The sequence below is a fragment of the Procambarus clarkii genome, chromosome 17 (assembly GCF_040958095.1).
Source record: "Procambarus clarkii isolate CNS0578487 chromosome 17, FALCON_Pclarkii_2.0, whole genome shotgun sequence".
NCBI classification, from domain to species: Eukaryota; Metazoa; Arthropoda; class Malacostraca; order Decapoda; family Cambaridae; genus Procambarus; species Procambarus clarkii.
Genome location: NC_091166.1, coordinates 49,744,135 through 49,770,628, shown reverse-complemented (window position 1 = coordinate 49,770,628; position 26,494 = coordinate 49,744,135). Strand labels below are relative to the sequence as shown.

The 26,494-nt window shown below is 38.7% G+C and overlaps 1 protein-coding gene and 1 long non-coding RNA gene across 3 annotated transcripts; one reads left to right on the top strand and one right to left on the bottom strand.

Annotated features, from left to right (window-relative positions):
• Positions 1-654: 654 nt before the first annotated feature.
• On the bottom strand, positions 655-24,731 carry LOC138365553 (uncharacterized). 2 transcript variants are annotated; one of them, XR_011228944.1, is made up of 2 exons: positions 20,407-24,731; positions 655-5,118 (listed from the first exon to the last, which is right to left on the bottom strand). It is a non-coding gene; the product is annotated as an uncharacterized lncRNA (long non-coding RNA). The 2 variants fall into 2 exon arrangements; XR_011228945.1 differs by lacking the exon at positions 20,407-24,731 and adding an exon at positions 18,011-20,400.
• Positions 5,036-10,945, top strand: LOC123772440 (uncharacterized). Its single transcript, XM_045765597.2, has 4 exons — positions 5,036-5,156; positions 5,259-5,372; positions 7,961-9,574; positions 10,911-10,945. The coding sequence occupies exons 2-4, from the start codon at positions 5,273-5,275 to the stop codon at positions 10,943-10,945; spliced, it is 1,749 nt and encodes a 582-aa protein (XP_045621553.2). The 5' UTR covers positions 5,036-5,156; positions 5,259-5,272.
• Positions 24,732-26,494: the final 1,763 nt, after the last annotated feature.

The window sequence follows — 26,494 nt, the reverse complement described above, 5'->3', positions numbered from 1 at the left end:
TTGCAATACAGGTACTGTACATCATTTGGTCGTAGATCAGGTAGCAATTTCTTTTTCAACATTTGTAACCCTGACTATTATTTTAACGCTTAGACAGCGGCTGTAGAGAAATGACCATACCTATTTTATCTTCAATCATTTAACATTGTTTTATCACTTTTTTCTTTATTTAAATCCACAGAGCTTTTATATCCATATTTGAATCATACATGAAAACCCAGACAATAATTGTTTAAATTATCATATGATGACCACATTTCCCTAGTAATATTCATGACGATAACCGCATTTGTACCATGAAATAGTAGCAGGATATTTTTGTGGATCAAGGTAAACTCCATTACATCCACCATTGACCTATTATATCCACATTTGCATTATACATGTAAAACCCAGACGATAATTTTGTTTAAATCTTCATGACTACATTACCCTGCGAGTCAATAGTTGACGGTAACCGCTGTCTAAGCGTTAAATAGTTTAGTCTCGTGCTCAAGCATGCCCAAAATGAACATAGTATTTTTTTCAGACTATATGTCATGGTGATTTTTGTGTTCTCATTAGTTGCTGCTTTTTGCACACTAGATACTTTCTTCACACCAAGTGATATCTGGCCTGTAAAAAAATAAAATAAAAGGGGGGGTTTAAGTAGCATTTTCTTTAGGTGTCTTTATTATAATTGTTATAAAAATTAACACATGCTCTAAAATACAAAATTTGTTATTACCGAGGGAAGAAGACTGCCATTTTAAAATCTGAAGAATTCCAAGAACAAATATATTTCCCAAACACCCTAACTTTTGTACAGTTTTATTTGTCATTTTGTTATTGTTGTGTGTGTTTATAGCTTTATTTCCACTGTAGGATGATCCAGCAACACAAAGCCTGTCAACAACATATTCTTCACTTGCATAAAGAATAGAAAATGAAGCATTCTTATTTATAAGGCTCTAATTTAAAATGGTCGATGTGAGGTCTGGGCTTTGTCACTTTCATCCTTTGCCACTGAACACAGTGGACAATAGTCATCATGAATTTCTGATAACTATTCACTACATATTTGTCTGTCTAGTTGTTTTAAAATACTCGTTCTTATTACTTTGTCTTGCATGCCTTAGAGTTGAATGTTCTAAGGCCCTTAACCTACTTAACACTTTCATGCTCTGGGCGCACGATCTTCCCACTACCCCAAGTGGGTTTGGGCATTCCACGGGAGCGTGCGGTAATTTTGAAAAGTGTATACTCGTTTCAACTTTGTCACCTCAATTCTCGTCCAAAAAACAAAAGATCATTTGTAAATATGTAGATGGTATGCAGGTTGTTGATTTAGCTAAACAGTATAACAAATCAGTGTCAATGATATGCACCTTAATTGCTAAGAAAAAGGACATTGGGAGTGCTAAAGTGACAAAAGTGGCAGTGGCATTTAATGACAATGCTGTCTCACTACAGTGTTAAAACGTAGGGAAGAACTAGTCATAGCCCGATTCTTAATAAGACAAGCAAGCAGTGAGCCACAACTAGGTCCTAGTGGTATGCCTGCAAAACATAGGAAAGAGCATACCCCAGAAACATCATCACTGCCTGAGGTTATAATGGAAGGGGACTCCTCTTCCCCCCTCCCCCTCCTCACCGTATTCCATACACCAATAAGTCCTCAATAAAGATAAGGTATAATAAAAAATATTGGTAGTAATATGACTAAAATGTATTTTCAAGTTAATATTTTTGAGTGTGTGGAAAGGATTAATTCAATTTACATTATTTCTTATGGGATTCGTTTCGATTTATGAACTTTCGGTGTACGAACCATCTCTTGGAACGAATTAAATTCGTGAACCAGGGTGCTACTATTTATAGAGTAACACAGTATATGGTACTCACCTGACTTTGTTGGCAGGGGTTGAGCTGTGGCTCTTTGGTCCCACCTCTGAACTATCAATCGACTGATGTACAGATTCCTGTACTCGCCTATACTCATCTGAATGTATTCTTGAATTTGTACTCACCTAGCACAGCTTGGCGAGTTCAGATTCCCAAACCTATTGAGCTCTTATATCTACATTTGAAAATGTGTATGGAGTTTACCTCCAAAACATCACTGCCTAGTGCATTCCATTTGTTAACTATTCTGGCACTAAAAAGCTCTTTCTAATGTTTCTTTGGCTCATTTGGGCACTCTGTATCCACCTGTGTCCTCTTGTGCATGTACCATCTGTGTTAAATTATCAGTTTATATTATTGGCCTCTACTACCTCCCTGGTAGTAGAGGAGGCCTGGTCAGAGACTGTCAAGAGGTCTCTGACCAGAGACCTGGCCAGAGGCCTTGGAATCAATGCATGGTAACCCTATCAATTCATCTGAGAATCTTGTATGTGGTGATCATATCTCCCCTAACTCTTCTGTCTTCCAGCAATGTGAGGTTTAATTCCCGTAGTCTTTCCTCATAGCTCATACCCCTCATGTCGGGTACTAGTCTGGTGGCATACGTTTGAACCTTCTTCAATTTAGTCTTGTGCTTGACTAGATAGACTCCAGGATTGGTTGGATGTATGTGGTATACCAGGTCCTAAATGGCCCCCGGAGGAGAGGTGTTAATGTGTGGACAGGGAGTCCCCTTTCATTATAACATCAGGCAGTGATGACATTTCTGGGGTAGTTTCTTTCCTACATTTTGCAGACATTCTTCCCATACTGCACACATTTTCTTAACCACTGCACTGCACACCTGTTTTCAGCAAAAACTTTTTAGAGCAATTGTCAAAGACATATTTTTGTTTTTATAAATGTTCAGGTAAAGTTAATGTCAAAATGTTTCCAAACTCAACTATTTCCATTTCAAAACACAAATTAAAAAAAAAAAAAGCACAACTCTCAGAGCACCAAAAGTAAGTAATTATCAAAAGAAGGCACCAAACTGGGAAAGCTATGTAGCACCATCAAATATGCAGAATAATCAGAGGGTGCTAAATATCACCAAGGATGCCAATACGAGAACAGAAACGCATAAGGCAAACGATATCAAAAGTATCTGATTCATCAAGAATCCTATCGAGGGACAAGTGACCGTGAGGGGCGGTCGGAAAGCAAGACACACGCTCGTCCTGGAAGTCAGGACATTCAACAAGGATATGCACGACGGTAAGAGGGACAATGCAATTTGGACAATAAGGAGCTGGGCGGCGCTCCATTAAGTGACCATGAGTTAAGCGAGTATGGACAAGACGCAACCGCACTAGAGCCATTTCTCACCGCCAGTTACGGTGGCAGAAGGAAGGCCACGGGAACACACAACATTTAAGTGTATGCAGTTTGTTACCAACAACCCTGCCAACAGGCAAGGATGGAGGGATGAATAACCGGATAAAAGTCGGAAAAAGGAATACCTTTACAGGAAACGGGACAAGAGTGGATAGCCTCTCTAGCGGCAGCATCCACACGGTCATTTAAAGAAACACCAATATGGCTGGGAGCTCAGCAAAACTCCACAGATTTAAATTTACTTGAGATAAGAAACAGCCAATGTTGAATCTCGACGACTACCGGATGGACAGAATTAAAGGACCCGAGAGCCATGAGGGCACTATGAGATTCACCTACAATCACAAAGGAGGATTGACAATGAGAAAGCAGGAGACAGAGAGCATGGAGAATAGCATAAAGTTCCGCTGTGAAGATGCTAGTCTCCAAAGGGAGGCAACACATAAGTGCTGTCAGGAAAAACAACAGAGTAGCCCACACCGTTTGCAGACTTAGACCCATCGGTGAAGATGGAAACGGAGCGGGAATGTGAAGAAAAGTGCTCAAGAACAGAGCACCTAAAGGCACTTTGTGCAGTGTAGTGGTAATGAGAAAGGGACATCCTCTACTCGCAATTATTTTCTTAGGTTGAACTTTGCCATTGACTTTCTTGGGATCTATTGCATGATATATAATAAGAACATACATGTTCAGAAACCAAAAATACTGAAAAACAATGAAATTATTCACAAAGAATTCAAGTGCAGTTGTCACTAGGTGGGATACACTGGTAAACTGAGCCTGCCTTGCCCCGTGCCCAGCTGAACCCACGTGCTCATTGACCCATACATGCATCAACAAACTCATAATCCAAGGCAAACCTCGTACACCGAGTCAAATTTCACGAGGAAATTTACCTCATATACCAAAAAATTTGTAAAGAGGGGCATTCATTAATTGAGATTCCACTATATTGCAGTCTAGGACTAAATGTGAAGTGACATAGGTCACTGTTCTTGTTAGCCAAAATAATGTTATTAATAATTATAATAATAATAATAAATTATGATAGTACTGTAATTATAATTTAATTATAATTTAATTATAACCTACACCTTCTCAATAATCAATGAAAAAGCCACCTCATAGCCCCAGTGGATTTTCTCATTGATATATTTCATGTTAATTAATGTGATTTGTGTGTGTGTTTCTGAAGTTGGGGCATAAGGTGTAGGTACCACTCTGCCCTTCCACCTGAGTGCTTGTGGATCACACATAATCACTTGGACTGGCTTCAGTAGGGGCCTGCAGACTTCCTGTGATTTCTAGAGAAATTCAGTTGTATGATTTTTACAAGTCTGCAGTGGTCCAGTGGTAGAGTACGCGGCAGGCAATGGTGGGGTCATAGGTTCATGTCACCTCACAGCCCTAGTGGATTGTCAATAATAATAATACAGTGTAATTATAAAAATAATTATAATAATAATCATAATTATAATTATAATAACTATTATAATAATTATAATAATATATGACACAGTCATGATATAGTAATAATCAAGTTGGAGCAAATGTAGGAATGAATGAATGAATGAAAATAATTGAATGAATGAGAGGAGCAGAGAAATCAGAATGAGTGTGTGCAAGAAAACATATACAGTGGGAGCAACCGTGTGATTATGGTATAATAGTGGTGGAGACGGTGATGGTGGTACCAGCATGGTGATGGTGGTCGTGATGTGGAGTAGAGGGGGAGGAACTCGGTACACACTGGACTCATTTGTCATTCAGCCTCCATAGGGACAAGACGCAGACTTCAATTAGTGATTGTTGTCTATCTTGTAGTTTATTATTTCTTTATCTGCTCCAGCGACAGATCTGAAAGGAATCCCACATCGTTACTTCTGATAAATTAGGTTGGTGATTTATAAGCATTTGTGTGTGTGTGTGTGTGGGGTGTAGAACAATGATAGTGATGCTGGTAAGGGTTGTTCCTAACCTAAAATATTCCTCCACAGTGTGATTGTTGAAGATGAGTCATGGGTTTGAAGCAAGGTTTTCCCAGTGCTTCCATCAGGATCTTCCTTCGCCATTACCAAGACAAGTCACCAATTTTGTTTACCCATCTACTAGTGAGTTCTGGCTTTATTCTCATTACAGTTAACATCACCCATAGGGTTCATTCCTACCTGTAGGATCCACCATCACCATTACAATGCCCCCCCCCCCCTCCATTTCGTGTAGGAAGTCCACCATCACCTGCAGAGTCCACCATCACTTGCAGGGGGTCCACCATCACCTGCAGAGTCCACCATCACCTGCAGGGGGTCCACCATCACCTGCAGGGGTCCACCATCACCTGCGGGGTCCACCATCACCTGCAGGGTCCATCATCACCTGCAGGGTCCATCATCACCTGCAGGGTCCATCATCACCTGCAGGGGTCCACCATCACCTGCAGGGTCCATCATCACCTGCAGGGTCCACCATCACCTGCAGGGTCCACCATCACCTGCAGGGTCCATTATCACCTGCAGGGTCCACCATCACCTGCAGGGGTCCACCATCACCTGCAGGGTCCATCATCACCTGCAGGGTCCACCATCACCTGCAGGGGTCCACCATCACCTGCAGGGTCCATCATCACCTGCAGGGTCCACCATCACCTGCAGGGTCCATCATCACCTGCAGGGTCCATCATCACCTGCAGGGTCCACCATCACCTGCAGGGTCCATCATCACCTGCAGGGTCCACCATCACCTGCAGGGTCCATCATCACCTGCAGGGTCCATCATCACCTGCAGGGTCCACCATCACCTGCAGGGTCCACCATCACCTGCAGGGGTCCACCATCACCTGCAGGGTCCACCATCACCTGCAGGGTCCATCATCACCTGCAGGGTCCATCATCACCTGCAGGGTCCATCATCACCTGCAGGGTCCATCATCACCTGCAGGGTCCATCATCACCTGGCTCTTACAGGAGCCAGACATCACATGCACTGATATAGACTCCTGAACTATGAACCAATTACAATTCTAAATTTACATAACTCCTTCAGTCTGACAGTCACCCACCTTTTCTTGGTCTGATGGTGGACTCAACCATGCCCGAATCTAAGGTTGCTTTATACTGGCAAGTCTGAAACAATGAGGGAGACCCAAATACACAGGTCACCAGGAACACCCATAGCTCTGCTGGCTCATAGATGACTGCAGAGTGTCCTGTAACATTACCATCTTAGTCATTGTTTCCATCATGTAAGTGATGAGCTTTAGAGCCATGTAGGGACAAATATCAAAACCCGTCCTTACTATGTGCATGTACCTATATAATATGAAATCTTTGTTAAAATAGAGAGTTCTCCTCTGAGGTACTGCAATACAATACAGTAGTACAGTTACATTAATATTCCACCCAAATGACATACCTTGACAGGAAACTCTTTCTTCTCACTGTTAGGACCAATGTCATCAAGTCATGCAGGGCTTTACAAGTTTTTTAAGTAACAGTTTAGAGATTAACAATTGGTTTACTCTCATAGCCTTGAGGGTTAAGCTTACAAAAATACATGTTGAACGTGACTTTATCAATACCATTGACTTAGATTTTTTAAAATAAATATGGGTTCAACAAAAACTAGGACAATCAACAAGTAGGTGCACTATATAATTCACAATAATAATAACACTGGGACTTTCATACACTTTAGAAGTCATTGACTGGACCTAATCATATTAACAGGACATGTGATAGGAATGATACAGCATTGAACGTCTTACAGTTGCTTCTCAGTAGGTTTGAAATTCTGTGTTGGACTTGACAAGGCGAAAATCATCCACAATTGCCAGCCGCCACTGGAATATTTAGCAGCAGACATCCTACATCTATACTATAATATAACAGGATCACAATACAACAGCTAGTCACTGAACTTAGTTACCATATGGGACGGCCACACTGTCTCGTTCCACAATATTGTGCCGAGTGAATGAGCGTCGGTTTGTGTTGACCAAGCATGCCAAGCATTCAGATGTTTTCTTGTTTCAAATCTCACTTCTTATTTCTCACTGAGTCTAGAACTGGTTTTCTACATTTAACACTTATATTTTCCTCATTTTTTCCAATAACAGAATGTATTTGGAAATGTTTCTTCATATATAGAATATCACTTGATTACATATGTACTTCAGAAACTTCAGAAGGGAACATTTCTCCCATGGTAAATACACTATTGCATGTGTGCAGGTCTAGCTACTGAGCTGGCAGCAATTTTAAAAAGTTCACTTTACCATATTACTAGTATTTAAAGCCCATTACAAAGGCCCCTTCCTTATAATCAATATTACCTATTGGTCTGCACCACCACCACAGTAGTCAAGCTAGAAGTAACGGCAACATTTCTAAAGAATTATTCTCTTGTGTGGTGCCTGTGTACAAATGTGCATAAACCTATTTGGTGATGTACATTATTATTAAAAATAACTTTTGATATATATTAGTGTTAGGCTAAAATGAAATGCCTCAAAATTTAAGATCAATTATAAATTTCTGGATTTTCAATTATTGCAAAAAGTGGTACAAGGAAAGGGAGGAGTTGCATAAACTGTCCTATGGATTGCTAGCAAATTAGCTCAGAACTGTATATGTTAATTACTGTACTTAGCAAGTTACTGTATTTCTTGAGAAGTGTTTAATCATTTTATAAATTTGTGCAGAGCTGAGTGAGGAGGGACTTGTCTCAGAGGCAGCATCTTGCAGAACACATGGACTGGGTGGAACTCAGGATTCCTCGCCCTTGCTTCAGTTTGCTTCCAATATCATCCCCATTATGACGGGATTTGCCTTGTCCTCAAGGACATCGACAGCCACTTTCAGGTCATTTGGGACATTCCAGGGATCTTCCAAGCTAGGCTCCTTTGCTCCTTCATCAGTAGGACTCTCAGTTACTGACTCATCACCTATCTCCAGAGAAAACCAGTCAGATAAAAAACTATTAAAAAGAAGGAAGTCAAAGGCAAAAATTTTCAAGGTGAAGGAAGGTAATTGCACCGAGTCAGTTATGTCAGTTGGCGATCAACATCGGGAGTGTGTGATAAGCACTCAATGGATGCCAGATGGACAGGAGACAGATGAGCCAACAGGCAAAGTTAACAACACAAGACCCATGCAGTGCAAGCAGACACAAATAGACAAGAAGGAACAAAAATGCAAAAGAATTCAAGAAAAGAGCTTTGATATGAATAATGTTCCATCAGTGAAAGTGAAAACGGGTGGAAGGCATGGTAAGGAACTTGCTGGTTGGGAGATGATTGCAGCGCCTGCAGAAATCTCTAGTAGTGATAACGAAGAGCATGTATATGAGGATGCTGAAGTGTATATTGATGACAATGATGACATAGAAATATGTAGGCAGATCTCACCACAAATACAATTAAAAGAAAGGATACAAAAGCATGTTATATGTATACCTGAGAGACCACACAAAACAGGTACTATATCCTTGCAAAGCAACATTAAATTTGGAACAGAAACAAATGAAGTCCAGTCAAAGAGAAAAGTTCCTCCTCAGAAGCCACCTCGAAGGAGTAAACATGATCCTCAACAAGGAGTTCAGGTTGTAACTCTTGGTGATGGCATAATGGATGAATGTGAACAAAATTTTTCTAGAGACTCATGTGGGCAGGCTACATCTAATTTCTCAATCAAAAATGCAGATAAAATTGAAAAATATTACTTTGGGGAAGTGTTGAAGATGTCATGCAAGCAGCGTGCCTCAAGTTTTTCACCTCCCAGACATCGAGAGATGCTTTCCAATCCATCTCGTGAGGTACTTAGCCGTAGGAATAGCCGCTCTCACAGCCCTTCCATGAGGTTTAAGGAGGAAGAGATGAAAGAGAAACTCTCAACACAAAGTAGGAATATAAACATTACCCTAATCCCAAGACCTCTATTCAAGATGTCACTCAAAACTCCACTGGGAAATTTTAAGGTAACCGGAGGAGGAAGAGGCTGTTGCTGTAGCTCTAAACATAACTCTTCTGGATGTAGCCGCAGTCGTCAGAGAGTCAGGCGGTCATCGTCTTCATCTCCTACAACAGTGAATCGGAGGGTGCCATCATCCAGCAGGACAAGACGTCGCAGAAAGTCACTTTCTCCCACTCCACAAAATCACCAGAGCCGCCCTGTCTCCCACTGCATCCTAGACAGAGATCAAAGATCTGTGGATTATCAAGGTGGCCTAAAATGGAAGGGAGATGTTGAGGTTACGAATTTGCATCCTGGAAATGCCTTTTCCATCGACACGCACTACTATGATACTCCAGACAGAGGTAATTTTTGTTTGAAAGATAATTAAGCAGAGCTGGGGAAAAGGCAATCCATGTTGCAGCCTATGAAAGCCTTTCCCAGCAACATCTACCCCTGCATCATCTGCAGCTTACTCACTGCAGTCAACACACATCCTGCAACAGTGTTGGAAGTGATTAAATTAAGATAATTTTATCATTGCCTCCCAGGCCATTTCAACTTTTAAATCATCAACCAGAGTATAAGGCAAGAAAAGCCTGCAGTGTGAAGTAAATCTTGTCACAATACACTAATCCTTTTGCACATATTAATTACTGTACAAGCATGCAAGCCAGCAATGTGCCCCACCAGCTAACACTCACTCCTGACCTGGGTCAACACAGAGGGGGCAACAGAACCAAGCAGGAAGATCCTCTAAAGGGAGCAAAATCTGAAACACACCAGAAAATAGAACTCTGTCATTGCAGGGGCAGTGCTAGAGTGCACTCAGGGAAGGTAACCCTGAGCACATGCAGCCAAGCACTAAGGCCAGGCCTATACTACACCACAGTGTTTAAAACAAAGCACACAGGACCAAGGTCCGAGAAGCACTTAGCTGAAAAGTACTGGGGCCAGTCACAGCTACTGACGATCCTGAGGCTCTACTAGAATGTCTGGAATGTGTCGTAGCAGTGGAGGAACTGAAGGCTAGATGCAACAGACAACTTGATCCCTGCCTCCTTACTCTGCAAATCAGTGGGATGGGTGGGGCAAACAAGCTCACACTTGTTTCAAGAACTCTTAAATTGTTTGTTTACATTGAAGGGGGAGTTTGTTCAGTGGGTTGTGAGGTTTCAGTCTCTTTCAACCCAGCAGTAGTTTGTATTGGTTTGCTGACTTTCTGGGTGCCTTCCTCAGTGAGGTGGGTTTGTCACTGGCTCTCTGCACCTCTGTAAGGAAAGTGGCAGGTTCTGGCTCTGGTCCCCAGTAGGACAAACTTATTCCCATCTCAGTGATATAGTTTCAGAGAGCTATAAGGAGCTCCTCCCCAGAAACTCCAGGTATCATTTTAACAGGAAATATATTTTTAATGTGCCAACATATTTTTGAATTTATCATTATATCTGAATTTACCTAAGGACAACCATCTCTTAATTAATAACAGCCTCAATGGTGAAAGGAAGCCTGTCAAATGTCCACAATTTTTTGTTTTCTGTCATACATTGTGGCTTGTTGAGCCTGAAGCTGTTGCCCATTATAAAATATGTTTGCATATACCTGTAAATACAATTTGTATTTGTATTTTACCTATCCCAAATTCTCTTCTCATGTGGATTTACCCAAACTAATTCATTAATTTTAATGATACTTGTATAACAGTTAATACAACTAGTCTTCGTGCATCATTTATATGATTAACATTCCATATAAAATACAGTAGGATACTTGAGAAAGATATTTTGTATTTTACAGTATAAATCAAAAGATGCTAAGAAAGCCTACTTTATGTCAACTGGTGGATCCATATCACTTATGACCTTGTGGTTTGCCTCAACAATATTCTTGATATCTATGGTGATAAAATAATTGATGGAACCAATGACCACACCTTCGACATGCAGAAAAGCTGGCACCGATTTCCATTTGTCCTAAGAAAATAAAAGAAAATAAATTACTAAAATAATGCTCAAAATGTATTGCATGAAATTTTTCTTTAGATATACTGTACTATACACGATATTTTGAAGGTAGATAATAGTGACAAGATAAACATTTGTTTTATGAAAAGCTGAATATAAAAAAACACATTTCAGACATAAAATGATGGATAATTAATTGACAGAAATCCAGCAAGTGCCACAATGAGATGGTCATTCACACTGTATACAATAAATGGAGCAAAGGTCATTCAAAATGAGTTCTGTAAAAAAATTTGTAAAAAAAAAAAAAAAAAAAGTTTATCCACTGCATTTTCTGCATCTATAAAAAGATGCCAAATTATAAGTGACAAAGGAGACCAGCTGCATTCATAAACGATACCAATTTATGACTGGCAAAAAGAGACCAGCTGTACTGTATCTGCAAAACAAAAGATATGGTTCACTGCAAATTCAAATTGCTGGATCAGAGATTAAGTATTTGTGGAAAGCTAAATAAATAGCTTACAAAATGTTAACCTCTACATGTGATACAATATATTAAACCACTGTATAATATCCTTTTGAATATTTTTTAAATAAATAAACAAATAATAATAATAATAAATAATAATAATAATTATTATTATTATAAATATAAAATGGGATCAGCTATTGTTGTTGAAGCATGAGTGTGAGCAAATGGATATGAATGGCAGTGGTTAGTACAAAATAAGTAATTATCAAAAGAAGGCACCAAGTCAGGGAGATTTACGTAGCAACCTCAGTGTCGCTGGATATTCAAAAGGCTCTAAATATGACTAAGGATACCAATATGAGAACAAAAACACATAAGATGAACAATATCAAAGTTATCAGATTTACCAAGGATTTTTTCGAAGAGACAATAGGAGACCAAGACATGATTGTCCTGAAAATTGGGACCTTCCATGAAGATGTGCATGGCTAAGGACAATGTACTTTAGGAGATGATTGAGCATTTTATAATAAATGCTGTCTGAGCCTGCTGCTATAGAACTGTAAAGGGATTTTATAGAAGCAGAATGGAGTTAAAAAAAAAGAGAGAGAAAAGGTCATTATAGAGGAGTTGTAGGTGGGGTATTAAAGTTTATGGAAGAAGATTAAATAAGGAGTTTATGGTACGGGGAAAGTAGGAGGAAAATGAGTATTTAGAGCTAATTGTCGAAAAGTATGAACCCAGTTTATTTGTAACTAACATCAGATTTGCAACAATAGAATCATGGAGGTGAAGAACACGCGAGATGTTTGGAACAAATTTACCTGCAATTTCGTGGATTTTCTTCCAGATCTTAAGCTACTATAATGATGGTGACATAAGTTTTCCAACCCTCACTCTTAGCCATACAGATGGTCCTATGGGCCACAGCACTCATCTTCAGAAGCAAAATAAATGAATCGGGTGTCTGTCAACATTTATGTCTTTTCTAAGCTGCACAGCCACAGTACAGTACAAATTCTACCAGGGAACACATTTCCACATGCTACGCAAGGAATAGAGCAGAAGTGGCATCGAATAAGGTGTAATGAAAGAAGAGGAGGGCTTGAGGGAAAGGTAGATCAGATAGGTTGGATATAAGGAGCAACAGCGCAACGTTGCTCCTAATATATCACAAGAAGCAATGGTTTTAAGCTCAACAAGTCACAATGTAGGACTGAAAACAGGAGATGCTTTTTCACCTACTGGGTTATAAACCCATGGGACCGGCTACCTGCCAAAACCACAAATGCTAACACTTAAATTTTAAAATCCACTTGGAAAAAAAACATCAGAGCAAATGGGGAGACCTTTAACAAGCTGTTGGCTTCCTGTCCTTGTCGAGGCCACTAGTGTGTTAAGTGGCCTTCAGGTAAAATACACTTTTCTCTAGTGAAACCTATTATAACTAACTCTTGCAAAGGAAGATGCTGCATCCAGTACTGCTGGGGTTTAATTATTGTTCGTTCTGCAGTGAGGAACATTCAATATATCAATGCCTAAACTTTCCAGACTTTGCTAGTAAAATTAGTCATTTGCAACAGTTGCAAAGGTATATGAAGTGCCTGCAGGCTTATAACCCTAGTAAATGTGAGACTAAACTAGACACATTACAAATAAAAAAAATAGGCAACATCTCTGTGTGACGGATAAACTCCACAGTCATCCAAAGCTTAAACAAAATCCATTACAGCAGTCAAGAACTGCAAATATCAAGGCAGTGCACGAGCCATGTTAGCTCAAACCAACAATGCAGCGACTCTTCCTGCAAATATGCTAACTCTAAGCAAAGGAAGGAAGAAACTCCAGGTTAGAGGGCTGTTTGATGAAGGGGTCGCAAAAAGCATTTGTCTCCCAAAGAGTAACAGACCAACTACTGTACAACTAAAACCTAACGAGGCAGGTCACCCTGAATATACTAGGGTTTCTGACGAATAGTGTACCTTGATCCTACGATGTGATCAAACCATATTGTTGTATGGGCAGGTACATTGGATCTGTGTTTGCTGTAGTTGTGGAAACAATTCCATCAGATCTGCATGTGCCTGGTCTTGGAGCCACAAGAAAATACTTAAAATGGAGTCAAAATAGCTGACCCCCCCCCCCCCAAATAAATTCTGCCCATATCCAAAATATATGGGTGTTGGTAATGGTCAGATTATTATCACAAATTCATCTCGAGTAAACATGAACTGCAAAGGATGATTCTTCTGAACTCAGCAAGAAGAAAGTTACTGACTGGGCCTGTACTAAGGCTAAACTAGTCAGACCCTGCAGAAAGTATACAATCTGAGATAGTTATAGTTGTCAGGTTAGGCCTTAAACTATGCCTAACCTGGCAGGTTAGCACGTTGCCATGAAGGTGTAACCATAGTAGCACCATGTTGCCATGAAGGTGTAACCATAGTAGCACCATGTTGCCATGAAGGTGTAACCATAGTAGCACCATGTTGCCTGTGAAGGTGTACATTGGAGTAATACATAATTAACACTACAGTATGTTAATACAGTATGTAGGTATAGCATAGGTAATGTGTTCTATTAACCTCTTCAATTAATCAAACATACAGCAGCCAAAAAAAAAAAAAACTTTTGTTTAACTCACCAACTCCAGTAAAATAATGAAGGGGAAGAAGCAGCCGACTCGTGAGCCCTTAACAGCCACAGTCAGGAACGACCAAGTCTGTAATACTGAGTGGAACTACCCTGTGATATGGTTAATCTGAATGCCTCCCACAACCAGTGCTCAGGGAGGAGGTACCCTGGGGGTAACCACTTCAAAACTTTTGCTTAATTAGTGCTATTATCTACTCCTTATCCATAGGTTAGGTTAAGATTACATTAGGCTAAGGTTAGGGTATGTTAAGATTACATTAGGTTATGGTTAGGTTAGGTTAAGATTACAATACATTAAGGTTAGGTTAAGGTTAAGGTTAGGTTTCTTTACGGTAATATGGTGTCTAAGTCTGGATTAAGCATATGCATGCCTGAAATACTATGTGTGTAACTGTTGTGGTTTAATATACAATTACTGTACTTACTAAATACCTGATATAACACGTTCCTCACTAGATTTTATTATTATTGGGTCTTAACACTTCCTACACAATCTTCCCTTCAATATTACCTCTTGTAAATATCATATTAAGTATCCTGGCCGGGGAGGATTGATTGGGCACCATTCTTTAACTGCAACCTCTGTTCACACAGCAGTGAATGGGTACCTGGTTGTTAAACGATTTGGCGGGTCGTATTCTGGGTAAAATTAGGATTAAAGACCTGCCCGAAACGCTATGTGTGCTAGTGGCTTTACAACAATGTAACAATTCTTGTATGTATAAATAAATTTTAAAAAGCAATTAAAATATGTTAGGGTCACCGAGGCCTATATTTAAAGTTGGCAGCTGCCAGCCTGTTCAATGATGTGTGAACACAGCTCTTAACTGCAAGGAAGGTAACATCAGCGACTGAGTGCCGCAGTGGGATCTGAACCTGGGACCTGCCACCCGTGACGCCACTGTCACCACTGCGCCACACCGCCTCTGATTTCTCCTCCACTACGACCTGACGTGGAATACAATGTGACATATAATGTGAAACTTATACAATGTGGCATATAATGTGACACTTCTTGTCCTCGTCGAGGCCACTAGTATTAGTGGCCCTCGGGTAAATTCAGGTAAATATATTGTGGCATATAATGAGATATATAACATGGCATTTAATGTGGCACATAATGAGGAATATAATGATGGCATATAATGTGACATATGAGACATAAAATATGGCATATAATAAGACAAATAACAAAACATATAATGTGGTATATAATGAGGCATACAATGTGGTATATAATATTATTAATATTAATAAAATAATAAGTCATGTGGTGTATAATGAGGCATATAGTGTGGCACATAATGAGGCTTAGTAGAAGCATACAATGTGTCATATAATGATGCATATAATGTTGCATATGATGAGGCATAAAATATGGCATATAATGCAAATAATTTGGCATATAATAAGGCATATAATGTTGCAAATAATTTGGCATAAAATAAGGTATATAATGAGGCATATAATCTGGCAAATAATGTGGCATATAATGAGGTTTAAAATGAGGCATAAAAGTGTGGCATATAATGAGTAATATAATATGGCATATAATGTAGCATGTGAGGCACATAATGTGGCTTAAAAATAAAGCATATTATTTGTCAAATAATTTGTCATGTAATGTGGCATATAATGTTTCATATAATGAGGCATATAATGTGACATATACTGTGGTATACAATGAGACATATAAGATGGCAAATAATGTGGATATAATGTTATATAATGTGGCATATAATGGGACATAAGGTGGCATACAATGACAAATAATGTGGTATACAATTAGATATAATGTAGCATAGGAATTGGCATTTAATGTAATATAATGTGACATACTGTGGCATATAATGTCATATATAATGTGGCATATAATGTCATATATAATGTGGCATATAATGTCATATATAATGTGGCATATAATGTCATATATAATGTGGCATATAATGACACATAATATGGCAAGTAATGAGCCATAATGTGGCAAGTAATGAGATATAATGTGGTATGTAATGAAACAATGCAGCATATGATGAGATGTGGCAAAAAATTAAGTACATAATGTGGCACATAATAAGACGTATAATGGGGTATATAATGTCGCATATAATAGGGCATAATATAACATATAATGAAACAAAATTTGGTATGTAATGAAACATAATGTGGCATATAACAAAGCATATAAGGAGGCATATAATGTGGCATATAATGTAGCATATAATGTGATCATACAATGAGGCATATAATGTGACCATTCAATGAGCCATATAATGTGGAATATAATGAGGCAAAAATGTGGCATGCAATGTGGCATATATTGAAACATTGTGCCATATAATAAGACAAGTGATACATAATGAGGTATATAATTAAGATTAAAATGAGGAATATGGTGTGTCATATAATGTATCATACAATGAGGCATATAATGTATCATACAATGAGACATGTAATGATGGAAAGTTTCTTGGCCTATTCCTAGACAAGAGACTCAACTTCAGCACCCACATACAACACATAACTAAGAAAGTCTCTAAAACAGTTGGTATACTCTCCAAAATCAGATATTATGTGCCTAACTCTGCTCTCATCTCTCTATATTATGCACTAATCTATCCCTATCTTAATTATGGTATCTGTGCATGGGGTTCAACCACTGTAAACCACCTCAAGTCCATCATCACCAAGCAAAAATCTGCTATCAGAATTATAACAAATTCTGCTTTCAGACAACACTCAGTCCCCTTGTTTAACTCCCTAAATATGCTAAACATAATCTCACTCCACAAATTCTCCTGTGTCAACTACATTTACAAAACCCTGTTCTTAAATGCAAAAACCTGCTCTGAAACTCTCCCTGGACAGATGTAATAGGACCCATTATCACCACACCAGAAATAAATATCTCTTTGATATCCCCAGAGTCAAACTTAATCTGTGTAAACACACTATGCAAATAAAGGGACCCAGTCTATGGAACTCACTCCATAATGAATTGAAAAGCTGTCCAACTTTTGCATCATTCAAAAACAAAACTAAAAAGTACCGAATTTCATCTTCATAGATTTTTACCTTGTTGCTTTAAAATTGCACTGTATCTATTGCTACCCAATCTCCCAATCTTTATGTACCCAATCCAAACATCTTTACCATTGTGATCATTGCTGTCTTCTTATAGGTGCTATCAATCTGCTGAATGGTGCCTATTAATCTTGTTTAAATTACCAATCAAGCTGTCAATGTAATCAATCAGAGCTTTAATATACCAATGTGCTTTAATATACTTATTAATCACTCTCATCTCATTTTTTCTTGCAATGTATCTGTTATAATTTTATTAATTCTGCTAGAATTTACCTACTTAAAATTATCTGTTAGATTAAGGACCTGTCCTTAATGCTATGTATTCTCACAAACTCAATGTACAGTACCTTCTTGTATATAAATAAATAAATAAATAAATAATAAATAAAATAAATGTAGCATATAATGAGTCATATAATGTTGCATATAATGAGCCATATAATGTGGGATATATAATGAGTCATAATGTTGCATATAATGAGTCATAATGTTGCATATAATGAATCAATGTTGCATATTGTGTAGCTTATTGTGTAGTATATTATGTGGCATATTATGTGGCAGATAATGTCACATAATAATAATGATGTGGCATTGTGCAGTCCCTGTGGCCCAGCACTCACCTGGTGCTTCGCGAGCATTTTGGCCTGGGTTCGTATCCTGGCCGGGGAGGATTGACTGGGCGCCAATCCTTAATTGTAGCCTCTGTTTACCCAGCAGTGAATAGGATCCTGCCCCAGGATTCACGAGTTATGCAAACACTTACGAACCTGTACATCTTTTCTCAATCTTTGTCAGCTATGTTTACAACTATTAAACAATTAATGTTTAACCAGGGGCACCAGGAGGCTGTTTATAACAATAACAACAGTTGATTGGGAAGATTTCATGCTTGTAAACTGTTTAATAAATGTAACCAAAGCCGTCAAAGATTGAGGAAAGATGTACACGTTCGTAAGTACTTGCGTAACTGCGTTGTGAATCTGACCCCGTTGTTAAATGATTTGGCAGGTCGTGTTCCGGGGAAATTGTCCTGATGACATTATCTGCATCATAAACCCAAAACACACAGAGTGGGTGATGACGCAAATGGCGTCATGCATTAATTTTTGCTAAGACTTATTATTAAGTACTGTATAAACATTGTTGTGAGTGAAACAGTGTAATATTGAGTTGCGTGCACACTGGGAATGCTTGGCCTACCTTCCAGTGTGATTTGGGTGCTCGAAGTGGACCTGCCCGAAACGCTATGCGTGCTAGTGGCTTTACAAGAATGTAAGAACTCTTGTATATTTAAATAAATAAAAAATGTTACACAATGAGGCATATAATAAAACATGTAGTATACAATGAGGCATATATAATATGGAAATATAACGTGACATAAAAAGGCATTTTATGTGACATAATGTGGTATATGATGAGACAATATGCCATATAATGTAGCATATAATGATAGATATGATGTGGCATGTAATGAGGTATATAATGTGGCATTAATGAGGCATTAATGTGGAATATAAAAAGGCATATAATGTGGGATATAAAAAGGCATATAATGTGGGATATAAAAAGGCATATAATGTGGGATATAATATTGCATATAATGTGGTATATATTGTGGCATATAATGAGGCATAATGTGGTATATGATGTGGCATATAATGTGGTATATAATGTGGCATATAATGAGGCATAATGTGGTATATGAAGTGGCATATAATGTGGTATATAAAGTGGCATATAAAGTGGTATATGATGTAGCATATAATGTGGTATATAGTGTGACATATAATGAGACATAATGTGGTATACAATGATACATAATGTGGTAATCTAGTGGCATATTATGAGACATAATGTAGTATACAACGTGGCATATAATGATACATAATGCAGCATATCTAAAGGGATATAATATAACATAATGTGATATATAATATGACATATAATGATGTATATAAGGAGGCGCATAATGTGCCAATACAAGCTCGTTCTCAGACCAAATCCATTACTTTGAGAAACTACACCCCCTCAAACCACCTGGATAGTTATCTAGATATTTGTAATGGTCTGAAAGCATATTACGGTTCCAGCAATAGTCTACATGTAAACTGGCAAGTGAACTTTTGTCCTAAACAGAGATTATTCTGAAGTTATAACTTTACTGTATTATAATGTTTTTGTTTAAAATATGAAAAGTATATGCTAAAAAAGTTTTCTTTGAAATCTTGGGTATACTGAAATAGTTTTTGAATTCCATATTTCACATTATCATCAATAGTGCACTGTATTAACGTAATTAAATGTTATGAAACCTAACCTAACCAACCCTTAAACTAAAGTAACCTTAACTTAACCTTACCATGGACAGAGAGTAGATATTTATGTGAAGGTGAAGGAAAGATCCAATTTATGTTTAAGTGTATTAAAAAAACAGATTTTAGGATGTAACCTACATCCTTTCTCAAGGTATTGTCTTCAATGATCTGGACAAGATTTTAGGAGTTTGAATTTATCATTCTGGCAGAGCACTTCACTTGGTGTCCATCATTAGGACGTCGTTGTCATTATGCTGCCAAGGGATATACAAGTTTCAGAAAAATGCTCAATTATTCTGATTTCTGGAAACAGAGGGGAAGGGTTCTGCTGTATCATTATACCCACTCTGAACAGGTCGTCTTTGCTTATATGACCTAACAAAATTCTTTTTTGCTTCCTTAAAAATAATGCACGGTATATATTAACAGTAAAATTTTTCTTAAGGAAGCAAAATTAACTAATTTCATCATTTCATATAAGCACAGATGACCTTGAGATGTTCAGGGTGGATATAATCACATGTATCTTATATACTCAGGTGATGCTTGTGGTGGCAGGTGTTGGCTTGTAAGCCATATACTCAGGTGATACTTGTGGTGGCAGGTGTTGGCTTGTAAGCCATATACTCAGGTGATACTTGTGGTGGCAAGTGTTGGCTTGTGAGCCATATATTGTGATACTTGTGGTGCCTACCTACCTTGAGTCTGTATTGAGATTGAAATGGTTCCAGGGATCATTGTCCGCGCAGTCTGGTCTGAAAATGCTTCCTGGTTGGCCATCTTTATCGACCAGCAAGCTGTCGGGCACAATAATTCGCAGTCCGACGTAGGAACCACAACCTGGTTGGTCAAGTACTTTTTTTTGAAGTGTTTATCCATGTTCCATCTCGAACATAGAGATAGTTGTACCTCATATATTTAGATGGCGGGTGATTTTTTGTTTGTTCAGCAGGTAGTCTTGAGCGGGCCCCAAGTTTCTGACTGCCCAGCAAAGGGTCCGTCAAAAAGCTTTGTGCATTTAATGTTTATAGAATTCTCTGATTTGAAAAGTAGGCTTCCCCTACTTTTCAATGGGGCTATTTTACATATTCTGCCATGCCTACTGCTATTGTAAAGAATAAATATAAAGTGTGTAGAGTGGGTCCAGCCTCACCTTGATATTTTCCGCATTAAATAAAGCAGCACATACCCCTAAGATAGTAACTGTTTGGTCAAACGTACAAAATGTACTGTTGGACCCACAAAGGTTTAATTTTGTTTATTATTGAATTAGCCCCAAACGGTAATCTAACTATAGAACCTGACTAAACCTAACCTAACCTGTCCTAGCAACTCTAGGTCTAATATACACAGTTTTAGGTCTAATATAGTACATATAATAATTAATGTGCTACACTAGGCCTATGAATGTTCAATTTTGATTTCTGTTTTCGTGCCGTCTGCAAAATTAATTGTGCAAAACTTGAGTATGTTTGTGGTTGAGGAGCACAGGTGTACACGCGACCAAACACTCACTGCAAGTCCTCTCATTTTAGGTGGACGTGTTGATGTACCGCTCCATTGTTAAGATCTTTCTGGAACCTTTCATTTAACTCTTTATTTGAGTATTACTCAGGATAACCTCTGTTTTTCTCTCTAACTGATATGCTACCAGAAATCTCAGCCAAATATCACCACTTTGCTAACTGTAGGTAGTAACTAAGTGATTGTAACCTATCCACCGCTGCCCACTGGATGGGGGGGCGGTGTGCAGGACAAACATATCAATTGTGACACTAGCTCTCCACATATGTCAGTTGCTTAATTTAGAAACTGTACTTGTGGGTCGGTCTCGAGCCCATTGATGATGTGACGATGTGAATTGAATTTTGTAACTAGCTCATCAAGACTGTAACTTGCTTAGCTAAATGAATTGTGGGGTTCAGTCCCTGAGCCCATTATATGCCTTTCTAACCCTTTCCACTACCTATGCACCGCATACAAGATGGGTATGGGGTGCATAATAAATGAACTAAACTAAAAAAATCTCTTCTCTTGGGAGATCTCACCACTTGGTTGTTAATTGCGGTTTCCTCCTAATGGAGCTTTGTCCCAGTCTGGGTCGATCCTTAGCTCTGGAGGACACATTCTCTTATCTGTTATCTGCTACTCTTCTGATGCTTACATAATCTTCCTTACTTTCTTGCTTTTTCCTGTATTTTAATGTCTTGTTTTTTAGTACTTTGTCCATGCGTTCCCTATTACACCAAGAGCCACCTTCATGCCCTGTATCATAGTACCTGTGTTGGGAATTTGCCTTCGTTGCTTCTGTTTATGTATTCAATCATGTTTTGCAATAATTTACCACTTGATCACGTTTCCCATTAATTTCTGGCTCAGTAACAATCATTGTTTCTCATGTTTACTCTGTTACAGTAGGAGTAGCTTGTACTGTGATCCGCACTTCCCTTTTGGCGTTTAACTGTGGTAGGCTATCCTCTCTACACCTGCCTCATTCTGGGTGAAGATTAGATCTGATATTGAAGGATTACCACCTCCTCTGAACCTAGTTAATTCTTTCTCATGCTGCAACAGGACATTTCTTCCTATGACCTCGGCTAGTTTAGGGTTCCATGCCTCTTCACTTCCATGCAAATCTTGTGTTTCTCATTCGTTTCAGGACGGTTGAAATCACTCATCACTAGTATCTTTCTCCTCATTCTAGTACCTGTATCTTCCTCACACTAGAGTATGTGTATAGTTACCGTGTTGCCTTCATATTTCTGCCTTAAGACTCGTGTTAGTCTCATTGCAAGACCATGTACAGCTTCTGAGCTTGTGAGGTGTTCAGTAAATGCAGAGTAAGTTGCCATAACCGAGATAAAAGGTTTAGATCATGTAAGAGGCTACTGTAATGCTCTATGTATCATATCCGTGATTATCAAAACAGTTGCAGTCCTCTCTTTGGGTTGAAGTCAGGAGAACCTGCGGCCTTTTATGGTACCTAGTGCGCCCTCGAGATGCAATACTAAAAATTGAAATTAATGAAAAACGATATGAAACTTTGCGTTTGACGTATTGGAATGTGTATAGTGCATAATACAATGTATACAGCGCCTATTACAATGTATACAACACATAATACAATGTATACAGCGCCTAATACAATGTATACAACGCATAATATAAAGTGCGGCCTTTTGAGATCTTGGCTGAGTAAAATATGGCCTTCTTATGACGGAAGGTTCTCCACCCTTGATACTTTGAGGAGTGAGAGTGGAGAGCCGGGCTGTTGTGTGGTTGTGGACGGTGGTGTGGGATGGAGCTGAGGGCTGGGAAGGGTGGACGGTGGTGTGGAGCTGAGGGCTCGACTGAGGGCTGGGCAGTTACACGAGTAAGAAGAGGCTGGAGGAGAATGGTATTCACATTCCACTGTTATCTTTCTGATTCATTCATGTGTTAAATTACCCTTTATTTCGACCCATTCAATGTCAGTTTCTACATATCTGCCTCATTCACGTTTTGAGTTTCCACATATCTGACTTATTCATGTGTTCAGTTTCAACATATCTGAATCATTCATGTGTTAAATTACCCTTTATTTCGACCCATTCAATGTCAGTTTCCACATATCTGCCTCATTCACGTTTTGAGTTTCCACATATCTGACTTATTCATGTGTTCAGTTTCAACATATCTGAATCATTCAGGTGTTCAATTTCCACACATAACTGACCCATTCATGTGTTCAGTTTCTACATATCTGACTCATTCAGGTGTTCAGTTCCCTCTTGCACCCTTGCCCCACCTTGTTGACAGCATTAATATCACCAGTCTACAGCCAAAATGCTTCTCAAACAAATGAGGTGAATCTTTACTTATTCTGGGTCACCGAGAACGAAAATGTTTAAAATTGTTGATTAAAAAATAAAAATAAGAGCACCTTCGACCAGCAGGCTGCTTTCTCAGATGGTATATGTATACTGTAAGTATAGGCTGTGTACTATATTATGTATATCATATGTGCCTGTTAAGTTTCTATTTTATGGGAATGTCAGTAGTTCACCTCCAACCCCAATTACTCATCAAAAGTCAGCAATTAGAACTAGAAAAACTTCAGTCCCAGACACCACTCTGCTCCCTTACTGAAATCTTTGAACATGTTAAATATCAAGTCTCTGCACATATTTCTAAGTGTTCTCTGTATCTATGAACTCTGAACTGCAATGCCAGTCCTGACGGTAAGAGCTTCCTTGAGGGCTGTAATCGAACTCATGGGCACCACATGAGAAACAAATATTTTTTTGATATTCCTAGAGTGAGACTCAACCAAAGCAGAAATACTACGCAAACCAAGGGTCCCAAATTGTGGAATGAGCTCCCAAATGTCAGTACAAGCTGTGTGTCTCCCAACCAGTTTAAAAGAGAGACTAGGAAATATTTCCTTAATATCGTGTTACTAGTTTCACTCACATTTTCCCATCGCAAATAGCTACTATTTGTGTATTACTGTTATCTTAAATTATATTGACTAAAAATTCATGTCTTTCTTTATTAAGTGTTATCTAATTAATACATCTAGTTTTGTTAAATTGCGTACTCAAGTAATTTATATCTTACTTGCTTATTGTTGAGTGTTTAACCCCATTAAAATGTCAATTTTACTGATTTACTGTATGTTGTGTTATGTTCAAATGGCTTTACTAAAATACACCTGTTTATTCTTTTATTAATAATGTTAAAAAACGACTTCTGTACCGTTGCTAGAACTAGACTCAATACTGTAGTAGTCTATGCCTGCCATCATTAAGTATATCGGATATCATTTGTTATAACATTCTCACAAATATAAACTTATTTCAATTTCAATTTCTCGCAAATGTTAACTTACCTCTGTTTTAGTATTAAATGTTTACTTCATTATACCTATAAATTATTTTTATCTTAAATATTGTACGTTTTGTCAGAAACGCTGTGCGTAGGCTTCATTTTCTGCGCCACGCTGTATCTGCAAGTGTCTTGTGTTCGTTGTGCTCACTTTCTTATAAATAAATTATTATTATTATTATTATTATTATTATTATTATTATTATTATAACATGGGGAGGGACCTCGATACAAGCGAGGATAAGGCTTCAAGGCTTCCTGTCCATGACAATAGGAATTATTTTCCAGAAAATTTCCCTCATTTTATGTCGTTATATATATACAGTATAGTGGTCCACTTTCTCCTTACCGTCTGAGGTTAAATGTCCATGTTGCCTTACCATCTTCTTCTGATAACTGCTTACTTTAAATTAAAATTTTGTCTCGAGGAGCAAATTTACTGAAGTAAATGAGAGCGTAGTATGGGAGTGAAGACACGCCGACATGTTTCCCTCCAACAACAAACACTCCGCTGGGGTGTTCATCCCGTCACTTGTACCCAGACTCAGCTGGGACGTGTTTCACTGTCTCAGGTCAACACTGTCAAGCTACGTGGTCAACACTGTCCAGGTACGTGCCCACCTCCCTCGTCCCTTGTACTTTACACACATAACAACATGAGATTCAAGGAAACTACAGAAGGCCTTTTGGCCCATACGAGGCAGCACCTATTTATATCCTACCAAACTCATTCATATATATATATATGTCTAACCTACTCTTGAAACAATCAAGGGATCGTACTTCTATTATGCTACACGGTAATTGGTTCCACAAACCAACAACCCTGTTATCGAATCAGTATTTACCCAGGTCTTTCCTAAATCTAAACATCCAGTTTATGGCCATTGTTTCGTGTTCACCCAAGATTTTCTTGCAGTATTATTTCAGCATGTTACCTGATGGTGCTACACTCGCCTCCTGAGTGACTGTCAATGAGCCCTGCACACAGAGGTTGACAAGGCGCCTTTGTTCACCCAGCAGTATTGGGAACCTGGTTGTAAACAGATTGATCGGTCATGTTCCAGGGAAACTAGTAAGGTAACGCTTACCATGAGCTTTGGGAAGGGAAAGCTCTGAGCCTGCTAACAGGAGCCAAAAGTGATATGCTCCTTGTGCTCACCTGTGTTAAAAAAAAGTAAAATGTTCTACAGTATATTTACAGAGTATGCTCGAAGTAATGCTCAAGAACTCTGACCTAGCAAGTCTTAAAATTAATTATACATCACATGTTGCGACGAAAATGTCCTATTGGCAGAATTATTCAAAAGTGGAAAAAGACAGGAAATTATCAAGTAAGTGCACTACTCAAAGCACTGAGCCTAGACTGATCTGACTGCTAAGATTGCCTTACGAATCAACCATGTCTGCAGGAAATAGAAGCCATCAAAGTGTACTTGCAGATGTGCTGGAGGGACAGGAGAGTCAGTCACAGCTTACATAGTAAGTGGTATTTGATGCAGAATGGTTTCTCATGCAAGGCAAACAAACTAAAGAGACAGGTTTAAGGTCATATTTTTAGACACGTCTCCACGCAGATGCTTTGGGAACACAGGAGAACATGGGGACATGACTAGGTGAGCACCTCAACCAGTATAATTACCACCTGAGGATTTCCCTCCTAAGCCAGTGAACAACAAGAGGGACTGCTAAAGAACAGGACTCTCGTAAGATCCACAGGACAATGACTAGGGTCCCTGCAACACCTTTGTGATCAACTCTTCTCAACACTCTACTTCCAGTGTTTACATGAACACTTTTCCCAACATGCTAAAGCTCTTCGTCGTCGAACTGAAGATGTGAAAAAGAAGGCTGGAAAATATAACATCATTCTTGTGGCTTCCTCTGGAAATTTTCAGGAAGTGATCCTCTGGGAAACTG